A 12528-nucleotide genomic window follows, 5' to 3' on the forward strand; every position below is an offset into this window, starting at 1 on the left:
TCTATACAATTATGACTTAACAAAATTATAAAATCTGATTTAATCCAATTAAACTCTTATCCTTTTTAAGTGTGACGAAAATGAAACAAATTTATGTTCGAATTCAAACCACTAGATGTGTCCTTGCAAACTCATAACGTACATAACAGAGAAAAAAATATTATAAGTTAGATTAAACTAATACATACCATTACAAAAGCCACATAAATATTTGCATAGATAAAAAAAACTCAACTTTAAATCCAAAATTTCATATAAATAATTATCGTGAGTAGCTGTCAGTTTATGAACAAACTGTATCTTTCATCATAGAAACAGCTTATACATTAAGATATAAATCTCAACAAATATTAATAGTGAAAGACATGTAGATGTTTTACTAATATATGATTTTGATCAGCATTTTATGTTAAACTAAAAGCTTTCACGGCCTCAGTTCTATAGAGAGCTTTCATTATTTGTAATGAATTCCCAACTAATCATTTACAAACAATTTTTCTAGTAAAACAAATTTAGTTTTCATTGCGCGAATCGTACACAACATGGTGGCCAAAATGACCACACAGACTACTAAGATGGAGCAAAATTGATGGAGTAAAACTGAGTCCTCAACTAGGGTTTCCATCACCTTTGTTGCTTTCTTTGATAGATTCCAGACATTCCTTCGCCCGGTAAACTTTCGACTGCAGGTAAAAACTCCCATTCTTGGCGTTATTCTCAAACATTCTTTCATATTTCTGGCACAAAAAACAATTATGTTTAAGATATGGTTGAAACAAGGTTGAGTATGTTTAAGATATTGTTTTGAAACAAGGTTGAGTATATTTTTGAATCCTTAAAACTAATAGGTAATATAGCCCTAGCAGAGATGATATACATATACTACTAACCTTGATAATATCCTCCCAGGGAGTTTCCTCAGTAACACCGAGAATCTGGCGAGCCTCTTGCTCTGTTATCTTTGTGCTAGCTTTGCGGATAGTATTTTGAATTGTTTCTTGTGCAACACCGTTTTTTGAGGCATCTAGAACAACATAATGTTGAGAAAATGAGAAGAATTAACAGTCACTATTTGTATAGATAGATTTGGTAAAGAGAAAATAAGAGAAACAAAAAACTAAGACCTGAAATAATACAAGTTAAGTAGACAAATTAAAGGGAATAAAAAGTAAGTAATGTGGGTATTGGACAGAGTCTTGATGATGTTATATTAGAAATTGGATACCTATGTTATTCAAAAAGTAATGTTATTATCAGAAAGATGAAGCAAAATCCATTTAAATATCAAAAAATAGGGAGACTAACGTATCAAAATCCATTTAAATATTGCTTAGACCAGTAACTATTATATTTACCCATCTCTGCTACTAAAGCTTCCATAGTAGCAAGCCAGATATATGTACAATATCTATAGGATTAGAGAAAGCCCAAAATTAAGTCCCATTATGAGTGCGTAGCAACTTTCGAATGAACATGAAAATTAAGAGATGTGACAAGTTTTTAATACAAATATGTCTCGAACGAACGAGTTTGTAATACAAATAGGTTTGTGGATACAAAAGAAATGCTATAGACACACAAGGGTTGGTAAATGGGCACAATAGGATGGACAATATTTTGACTGAAATAGACAATTGTTTGAGATAGTTTGATAATTTAAAAATGACAGCCAATGTGGAATTATAAATCTATCACTGTATCAACCATTTCTGAGTATTAAAATAGTTTCAGGTTCAATCATTTTCTCTTCACTACAAATTATAAAAAAGTTGTCGTCACATAGAGCATTCTTCAATTCAAGACATGGCAGCTTTGTCCTAGGGTAACAATCTTACACCTAAATGGGTTCTTCTAATCATGTGTAATGGTCTAAAGCTGTTGAGAAGTGGTGCAATAGTCAAGGTTCAAAAGATCATCTCTACACTAAACTTGAAAATGTGAAATCTGATGAAAAAAAATAACAGGGAAAAGGTTGATGCATTGTTTTCAAGGTCTAAAGATGAATAGTCGGCGTTTCTTTCCATCCAATAGCACTAAACCATACCAACTAAACACAATGCCGAAGGCCAGCTCCTCCTCTCAACCTAACCAACCATGCCATCAGTGTTGTCAATTGCGGGAAATAGCAGTTTGCTCAAATTAAGCTATACAACAATGCTATAGCACCGTCATAGGCGCTATTTGACAACAAGGTTGTACTAAATAACATATCTTGAATCAATAGCAATCTGTTCAAATTCTGATATGCTATCGCACCATTGTATGTGCTGTTTGACAAAACTACCTGCCATAACCACTTAGAAATTCTCAAATATTCAGTTACCCACCCAGCCGTTTCCTCCTCTGATTTCCATATCATCTTCCTCCACTTTGTTATTATCCTTCCATCTCCTCTATACTACCTTCTGTTGGTGCCACCTGTCCCTTTCTTCTCTCATAGATAACAGGATTGGTTTCTTAGGCTTAATCATTCCTCCTTCCTCTACTCCCATTTCACAATGGGCCTATCATATTAATTTGAACTAAAATTGATTTTTCCTCCAAACCAGAGATGTCATTCCCGGCCGCTACGGCCGCTATAGCGGCGCTCCGGAGCGGAGCGGCCCCCTCCCGTGCGGGACAGAGGGTGCGATCGCGGACAAGCTGTAGCGGGCGCTACAGCCGAGATAGCGGATAGCGGATCGCGGATCGTTCCCGGGCGGAGCGGATCCGGATCCATTCTTTTTTTTTAAAATTTTTTTCTCGCGAAAATTACTGTTTTGCCCTTACTAAAGTAAAAGATCTTTCCCTTTTGTTTTCTCTTCTCGTTCAGCTTTCACGCTTCTGTGCCCTAAGCAGTTTCTCGGCTTCTCCTCTCAGCTTCTCAGCTTCGCACTCTCCTCTCAGCTTCGCACTCTCTCCTCTCAGTCTCAGCTTCTCACCTGCAACTCTCCTCTCACTCTCTGCTTCTCACCTCCGCACTCTCCCTCTCAGCTTCGCACTCTCTCTCTCTCAGGTCAGATTCACAATCTCTCTTTCCCCAAAATTGTTCCCCAAAATTGTCTCTCTCTTTCCCTTTTTTTTTATTTATTCCCCACTGTTTTTGTCAATTATAGAACAAAATGGCAGCTTCTTCCTCAACACCAAATTCTGCGTCGGTCGCTTCGTGTGCTCCAACGTTCAAACCGGCTAGCAAAGACATAGGATGGAAATATAATCATTTGAAGGATTTGAATAACCGGAAGAGAGTCACATGTGTTTTCTGTAATTTAACCAGCAGTGGGGGAATTAGTCGGGCAAAAAGGCATCAAGCAGGAATTCAAGGTGACGTAGTTCCTTGTTCGAAAACACCCGAGGATGTTAAGGCTATATTACGTGCTGACATATTTGAGAAAGAAAAAATTAAGAAAGGAATACAAGAAATTGCGGTGCAAATAGATGCGGATGATACCTTGGATATCGAGGAAATAAGTAGGATTCGAACCGGAAAGAGGCTTGCTGAGGGTGAGACCTCTTCAATAGCCGTCAAGAGGACTAAAGGGCCATTAGATTTGGTGTATAAGAAGGCTAAGGACACAAGCATCAATGATGCTTGTGATAAAGAAGCAAGGGCAAGAACCATCCAGTATGTTGCTCGCTTTTTTTATACATGTGGAGTTGCTTTTAATGTAGCAAAAGCAAGAGCTTTTAAGTTGATGTTGGAAGCCGTTGAGAGCTATGGTCCTCATTTGAAGCCGCCAAGTTATCATGAACTTAGGGTTCCACTTCTTAAAAATGAGTTGGAATATACAAAAAGTTTGTTGAAAAACCAAGAAGTGCAAAGGAACAAATACGGTTGTTCAATTATGTCTGATGGTTGGACAGATAGAAAAGGCAGGACATTGATCAATTTCTTGGTCAATTGCCCGGTGGGGACCATGTTTGTGAAGAGTGTGGATGCTTCTGACTATGCAAAGACGGGGGATAAGCTAGCCGAGTTGTTGGACACATTTGTTGAAGAAATGGGTGAAAAAAATGTTGTCCAATTGATCACCGACAATGGAAGTAATTATGTAGCGGCGGGTAAAGTATTGTGTGAAAAGAGGAAACATTTGTTTTGGACTCCATGTGCTGCCCATTGTATAGACCTTATGTTAGAAGACATAGGCAAAATTCCAAAGGTGAAAAAGGTTATAGAAAAAGGGATTAAGGTTGTGGGCTACATTTATAACCATACGTTTGCTTTGAATTTAATGAGAAAGACTACCGGCAATGTTGAATTGGTTAAACAAGGAGTGACCAGGTTTGCTACCCACTTCCTTTGTCTACAAAGGATGCAAGAGTTGAAAGGAAAGCTTAGAGAGATGTTCCTTTGTGAAGAATGGACAAGTTCCAAGTGTGCCAAAGATGCTAAAGGAAAAAGGGCAGCTACTACTATTCTTAATGTATCATTTTGGAGTGATGTTCTCTATACTCTCAAGTGCATGGCGCCTCTTGTAGATGTGCTAAGAATGGTTGACAATGAAAGGAAACCCGCAATGGGATACATATACGCCGCAATGGGGGTAGCAAAGGAATCGATTGAAAAAGCTTTCAGTTTAGATTCAAGCAAATACAAAGCTGTTTTTGAAATCATTGATAAAAGATGGGAGTGTCAACTACATCATCCGCTACATGCTGCAGGTCACTATCTCAATCCTGAATATTATTATTCTAATCCAGAAATTGAGTCCGATGCTAGATTGGTGAGAGGCCTCCGTAAGTGCATTGAGAGACTTAGTGAAAGTGAAGATGTGGAGGATTTGATTTCAGTAGAATTGGCACAATACCGGGGTGCTACAGGTCTCTTTGGTATAAGAGCGGCAATGAGACAAAGGTCGACATTAGCTCCAGGTAAGATGGAATGATTTTTTGAAGTTTTACATGTGATATACTTTGTGTTATGTATTGGGAATGATTTTTTACAATTACTTGCAGCTGAGTGGTGGAAGTCTTATGGAGCTGAAACTCCGCATTTGCAATTGTTGGCTATTAAAGTGTTGAGTTTGAGTTGCAGTGCTTCCGGATGTGAGCGTAACTGGAGCATATTTGAGCATGTGAGTATTAATTTTATACTAGGATATTAAAGTATCTTACATGCAAGTATAATTAAATTAATGCTTCAAATTATTGTATTTTAGATTCACTCCAAGAAGAGAAATAAATTGGAACATCAAAAATTGCAAGACTTGGTGTTTATCAAGTATAATCAAGCTTTGCTAGAGAGGTTTGAAATTCGAGATAAAATTGATCCTATGGAATTTAGCGAAATTAATTTCCACACCGAATGGTTGGTGGGAGAGATGGAAAAGGTAGGAGATGATGGTGAAGAATTGGTTGATCCAAATCATGATTTAACTTGGACTCAAGTTGCCGAAGCTAGTGGGGCTAATGAGCCTTTAATCTACACTAGGAGGTCAATGGCACGACCACAAACATCAAGGCCACCAAGAGCAACAATTGCACCAAGAGCAACAATTGCACAACACGTGGTGGTAGAAGAGGTTGAAGAAGATGTTGAAGATGAAGAATCGGAGGAAGATGTTGAAGAAGATGTTGAAGATGAAGAATTGGAGGAAAATGTTGATGAAGATGAAGATGAAGATGTTGAGGAATATTTTGATGATGCTACATGATTTTTTATGTTTGCTTGAATTTTCATATCATAGTACTAAGTTTGAATTTGAACCTATATGTTTTGAATCTTTGTGTTTTGAATTATTAAGCATTGCTCTTTGTTTGACATTAGATTTTATAAATATTTTATGAATGTTGTGAAATTAGTTGTATTTCATTCATGACATATGTTTTATAATTTTTTATATAATTATTAGTATACAAAAATTTGTCCCGCTATCCGGGATGCCGCTATTCCCACTTTTCCCATTCCCGGAGGTCGGCCGCTCCGCTCCGCTATCCGGGATTAACAACTCTGCTCCAAACCTCAATCTACTTAATAGTGAAGAAAAGTAACTTTTACTAGATGTTGAAAATTTTACACTAAGTTTTACATTGAGCTTGCTTTTCAAGTAAACATATCAAAATATAACTCAATTTACTTGAGACACAACACATTCAAAACCACGATTGGCAAATGCTCACTCACAAGGTTGCAGATTCTAAAGAAGAATTTGTGAAGTTGATTTTAAGTCAGAATTCAGTATCTTAATATTTGTGTGTTTCAACCAAAATGACACATAATCACATATATTATTCGTAAGTACCACACCTTTTTGCCATCTGATAGAGATTTATTATTAGGGCGAGACAAATCATTAAAGCCCTTTTGGGAGATTTATAGCTTAAAAAATAACTTAACTTGTATCCAGGTTAATATTTGTAACAACTATCTCTTAATGGACTATATATATGCCATTTGATTTTCACAGAATCAAGAACTTTGGGGTTAAAACATTCGCATTTCACAGCCCATTTCACAGTTTGATTCACACAGCCCATGGTAGTAGACTTAAACAAACTAAATAAAATGACGCGTTCCATTTTTCCATAGTTCTCATGTCATTTTTATATGCCATTTGAGTCTAAACTATGTTATATAATTCCCGTAAAATCTGCTACCCCTAGTTTCATAACACAACATTCCTGATAATAATAAGCATAAGAAAGTTAATATAAATAGCATATAGTGGCGTAGTAGTGTTCTCATTCACATATTTCATCATTCATACTGTAACTCAAACTCAAATGGATCCTGAACATTATTTTCCATCTCCTTCACTCTGCTCAACTAGGTACCTTATCATTTCAAAACATGTTTCTTCCTAAGTTCTTATATATGTTTAGTTAATTTACTTGTATATGTAATAAATGAAGGTGGTGGACGAAGGAGACTATGGCGGTGGTGACCGTTGGAAACAAGGGCATAGGGTTTGCTCTTTTAAAACATCTTGCAGAGTTGGGACTGACTGTAGTTTTAACTGCCAGATACAATGAAGACCAAAATTATAATAAGATTCTGAAATCTGATAAAAGTTAAAAGCTGATGAAGACATAGAAATAGTCAGATACTGGAGAAACCCGAATCAACAATGGCCCTCTCAAAATACAAAGAAAACCACACCTATGATATATAAAATGTCCAAGAACAAAGAGGAAATATCCTTCCATCCCGTGTAATGATTCCAACAAGTCAACTAGATTGACCAAGCAATAAAGATTTCCTTCCTTAACAGTTTACATAACCCTTGAAATCCCACAACACCAGTTGGCGAAAAGGGAAAAAACCATGACTCCGTTATATCTTTATCACCAAACTCAGCTCCTAAATTCTTAAAAACAGTGTACAACCAAATATCTAGCATTTATTAGTGTTAAAAAATTATTTAGGTTTGGAAAAGTGACATTTGCTTATGATTTATATCCATGAAAACAAGTTGTTTATAGAACACCATGGTATCATATCATTATGCATTACTTCAACGGTCTAGTTTGTTGCTTTTCGAAGTCACAATCAAATTCACATTAGGACACAAATACAAAGTCGAACCATACATATGCTTAGAAATCTGATAATTTAATAACATGTTAACAAGCATATGTGTTTACTGTTTTGCCACACAAATCTCAAATATATACGGGAATAGTTTGGAAAGCTTACTGGTAAGTGCTTGACGATATGCCTGAACAACTGCTCTTGCCAAGATTCCCCCTCCCATCACAATCAAGTTTGCGAGAATCTTTGCAGCCTGCATAAATACACCAGGAACATTCAGACAATCTATTGCACAGAGACAATTTATATATAGATGATTTTAAACCACTTCAAACAAGCATCGGACACAGACGTGTGTCGGACAGTATGTCTTAGACATTTGAAATCCCAAACAAACTGAGCTATGCACAAATAAAAATCACATCAAAATTAGATGAAAAAAAAAGTCTGTAATGCAAATAAACGCAAGCTGAAACAATATCACAGCCATGGAAAAAATCAGTCTCCTCAAATTTAATGCATACAACGAAGAAAACTCAAAATTCTATAACTCAATCTAATTAGAAAACATCAAATAAACAATTTAAAAAACTCTTGAAATCAACGAACCTAAACAATATGTTCGGCTTCATTTCACCATTTTATTGACGAAGAAGAAGAAGGAAAAAAAAGGTAGAAAACGACATGAATGGAGCCAAAAACGTACCATAGTTTAGGATCAATAAAATGAAGCCCTTAGGAATTGCAAGGGTCGAATTTTTCTGGTCTGAGATTGAGATTTTAGGGTTTTGTAGTTTTTTTTTTAAAGTGGCTGGTGAATTGGTTTATCGTCAAATAAGAGCAGGAGCTTCGATTGGCAACCGATGACAATGGCGGACGGTAGGGTTTCAATTGGGGATTTTATTTTATTTGGGGAGGTTTTCTTTGCCCACACGATGAATGTTTAGAAAATTCTAGAAATAGTACATTTAGTTAATAATAATAATAATAATAATAATAATAATAATAATAATAATAATAATAATAATAATAATAATAATAATAATAATAATAATAATAATAATAATAATAATAATAATAATAATAATAATAATAATAATAATAATAATAATAATAATAATAATAATAATAATAATAATAATAATAATAATAATAATAATAATAATAATAATAATAATAATAATAATAATAATAATAATAATAATAATAATAATAATAATAATAATAATAATAATAATAATAATAATAATAATAATAATAATAATAATAATAATAATAATAATAATAATAATAATAATAATAATAATAATAATAATAATAATAATAATAATAATAATAATAATAATAATAATAATAATAATAATAATAATAATAATAATAATAATAATAATAATAATAATAATAATAATAATAATAATAATAATAATAATAATAATAATAATAATAATAATAATAATAATAATAATAATAATAATAATAATAATAATAATAATAATAATAATAATAATAATAATAATAATAATAATAATAATAATAATAATAATAATAATAATAATAATAATAATAATAATAATAATAATAATAATAATAATAATAATAATAATAATAATAATAATAATAATAATAATAATAATAATAATAATAATAATAATAATAATAATAATAATAATAATAATAATAATAATAATAATAATAATAATAATAATAATAATAATAATAATAATAATAATAATAATAATAATAATAATAATAATAATAATAATAATAATAATAATAATAATAATAATAATAATAATAATAATAATAATAATAATAATAATAATAATAATAATAATAATAATAATAATAATAATAATAATAATAATAATAATAATAATAATAATAATAATAATAATAATAATAATAATAATAATAATAATAATAATAATAATAATAATAATAATAATAATAATAATAATAATAATAATAATAATAATAATAATAATAATAATAATAATAATAATAATAATAATAATAATAATAATAATAATAATAATAATAATAATAATAATAATAATAATAATAATAATAATAATAATAATAATAATAATAATAATAATAATAATAATAATAATAATAATAATAATAATAAATTTTTTTTTTAATACGCAATTTGTATCTAGTGGGTCTCGAACCTGAGACTTTGAGAGGAGCACACTCACACGCACACATAATAATAATAATAATAATAATAATAATAATAATAATAATAATAATAATAATAATAATAATAATAATAATAATAAGAGGAGGGTTATATTAACTCCAAGAGTAAGTTATAATAACTTACTCTCCATCTTGACCATTATTTCTTTTCAATCTAATGGTTAAAAATAATAAGGAATAGTTTTCTCTTTTCACATTTAATGACTTATTATTTTTAACCATTAGATTGAAAAGAATAAATGGTCAAGATGAGGAGTAAGTTATTATAACTTGTAAGAACAAGATTTGTTCTGATCAATTATCTTAGTTTTGATGATAACAATAATATGAATTTTGCTTAAGATAATATGGTACTCTAATCCAATGCAATTTCCTTTTCAGGAAATATATAAAGAGTATGCATAATTCATCGCTCAGAAGCTTTGTCTCAAGGGTTCAGCATGCAACATCAGAACATGGTCTGGCAAGACATCAGAAGATGGTCGAAGCAGAATCAGAACATGGGTCTATGGAAGCATCAGAAGAACATGAGATCAGAAGCACTGAAGTTCTGATGGTATCACGCTCAGAAGCACTTCAAGGTCAGAAGATCAGAAGATGCTTTGCACCAAGCTGTTTGACTCTGATGATATTCAAACGTTGTATTCACAAACATCAGATCAGAAGGAAGTACAAGTGGCAAGCTACGCTGACTGACAAAAGGAACGTTAAAAGCTATTAAAGGCAACGTCAGTAGACACAGCGTGAACAAGGCTCGAGGTAGTTGACAAAAGCGTATAACATTAAATGCGATGCTGTACGGAACACGCAAAGCATTAAATGCACTCAACGGTCATCTTCTCCAACGCCTATAAATATGAAGTTCTGATGAGAAGCAAGGTTAACGATTCTGAACAAAACAACTCATATTAACTTGCTGAAACTCTGTTCTATTCAAAGCTCAGAATCTTCATCTTCATCAAAGCTCACTACATTGCTGTTGTAATATATTAGTGAGATTAAGCTTAAACGTTAAGAGAAATATCACAGTTTGTGATTATAGCTTTTAAGAAGCAATTGTAATACTCTTAGAATTGATTACATTAAGTTGTAAGGAACTAGAGTGATCGTGTGGATCAGAATACTCTAGGAAGTCTTAGAGGGTATCTAAGCAGGTTGTAACTAGAGTGATCGTGTGGATCAGAATACTCTAGAAAGTCTTAGAGGGTATCTAAGCAGTTGTTCCTGGAGTGATCAGTGTGTGATCAGAAGACTCTAGAAGACTTAGTTGCTGACTAAGTGGAGAACCATTGTAATCCGTGCGATTAGTGGATTAAATCCTCAGTTGAGGTAAATCATCTCTGCGTGGGTGGACTGGAGTAGTTTAGTTAACAACGAACCAGGATAAAAATAACTGTGCATTTTATTTTTATCTGTCAAGTTTTTTAAAGCTACACTTATTCAAACCCCCCCTTTCTAAGTGTTTTTCTATCCTTCAATTGGCATCAGAGCGCCGGTTCTAAGGTGCAAGCACTTAACCGTGTTTAGAAAAGATTCAGGAAGAGAAAAACACTTCAGTAAAAGATGGCTGATGAAAATGCAAAGTCCACATCTACATCTGGCTCTGCTGAGCAACACAACGGTAACAATGGTTATACTAGACCGCCGGTATTTGATGGTGAAAACTTTGAATACTGGAAAGATAAACTGGAAAGTTACTTTCTTGGTCTAGATGGTGATCTATGGGATCTTCTGATGGATGGTTACAAACATCCAGTAAATGCCAGTGGCGTAAAGCTGACAAGGCAAGAAATGAGTGATGATTAGAAGAAGCTTTTCAGGAATCATCATAAATGCAGAACTGTTTTGCTGAATGCTATCTCTCATGCTGAGTATGAGAAGATATCTAACAGGGAAACGGCCTATGACATATATGAGTCCTTGAAAATGACTCATGAAGGAAATGCTCAAGTCAAGGAGACTAAAGCTCTCGCTTTAATCCAGAAGTATGAAGCCTTCAAGATGGAGGATGATGAAGACATTGAAAAGATGTTTTCAAGATTTCAAACTCTTACTGCTGGATTGAGAGTTCTTGACAAGGGGTACACAAAGGCTGATCACGTAAAGAAGATCATCAGAAGCTTACCCAGAAGATGGGGTCCTATGGTAACTGCATTTAAGATTGCGAAGAATCTAAATGAAGTCTCTTTGGAAGAGCTGATCAGTGCCCTGAGGAGTCATGAAATTGAACTGGATGCAAACGAGCCTCAAAAGAAAGGTAAGTCTATTGCATTAAAATCCAATATCATGAAATGCACTAACGCTTTTCAGGCTAGAGAAGAAGATCCTGAAGAATCAGAATCTGAAGAAGAAGATGAACTGTCCTTGATCTCCAGAAGGCTAAATCAACTCTGGAAGAACAAGCAAAGGAAGTTCAGAGGCGTCAGAAGTTCAAAGAAATTTGAACGTGGAGAATCTTCTGATGACAGAAGATTTGACAAGAAGAAGGTCATGTGCTATGAATGCAATGAGCCTGGACACTTCAAGAATGAATGTCCAAAACTTCAGAAGGAAAATCCCAAGAAGAAGTTTCATAAGAAGAAAGGTCTTATGGCAACCTGGGATGAGTCAGAAGATGATTCAGACTCTGAAGATGAGCAGGCTAACTGTGCGCTGATGGCGACAGAAGATGACGGATCAGAATCTACATCAGAATCAGATTCTGAAGAGATATCCTTGGCTGCAAAAAGGACAAAGCACAACATGTCGTGGTACCTGGACTCTGGATGCTCACGACACATGACAGGAATAAGGTCTATGTTCCAAGACCTGGTGCTTAAGTCTGGAGGAGAAGTCAAGTTTGGAGGAGATCAGAAGGGCAAGATAATTGGCTC

General features: G+C 33.3%; 2 protein-coding genes across 2 annotated transcripts; one reads left to right on the forward strand and one right to left on the reverse strand.

The window, feature by feature from the left end:
• Positions 1 to 230: 230 nt before the first annotated feature.
• Positions 231 to 8389, reverse strand: LOC131653060 (mitochondrial import inner membrane translocase subunit PAM16 like 2-like). Its single transcript, XM_058923098.1, has 4 exons — positions 8157 to 8389; positions 7616 to 7703; positions 891 to 1024; positions 231 to 737 (listed from the first exon to the last, which is right to left on the reverse strand). The coding sequence occupies exons 1-4, from the start codon at positions 8157 to 8159 to the stop codon at positions 609 to 611; spliced, it is 354 nt and encodes a 117-aa protein (XP_058779081.1). The 5' UTR covers positions 8160 to 8389; the 3' UTR covers positions 231 to 608.
• LOC131653059 (uncharacterized) lies at positions 2546 to 5908 on the forward strand. The gene is made up of 3 exons (XM_058923097.1): positions 2546 to 4851; positions 4936 to 5054; positions 5139 to 5908. The coding sequence occupies exons 1-3, from the start codon at positions 3102 to 3104 to the stop codon at positions 5631 to 5633; spliced, it is 2364 nt and encodes a 787-aa protein (XP_058779080.1). The 5' UTR covers positions 2546 to 3101; the 3' UTR covers positions 5634 to 5908.
• Positions 8390 to 12528: the final 4139 nt, after the last annotated feature.

Source organism: Vicia villosa, linkage group LG2, assembly GCF_029867415.1.
Source record: "Vicia villosa cultivar HV-30 ecotype Madison, WI linkage group LG2, Vvil1.0, whole genome shotgun sequence".
In the NCBI taxonomy this organism is placed as follows: Eukaryota; Viridiplantae; Streptophyta; class Magnoliopsida; order Fabales; family Fabaceae; genus Vicia; species Vicia villosa.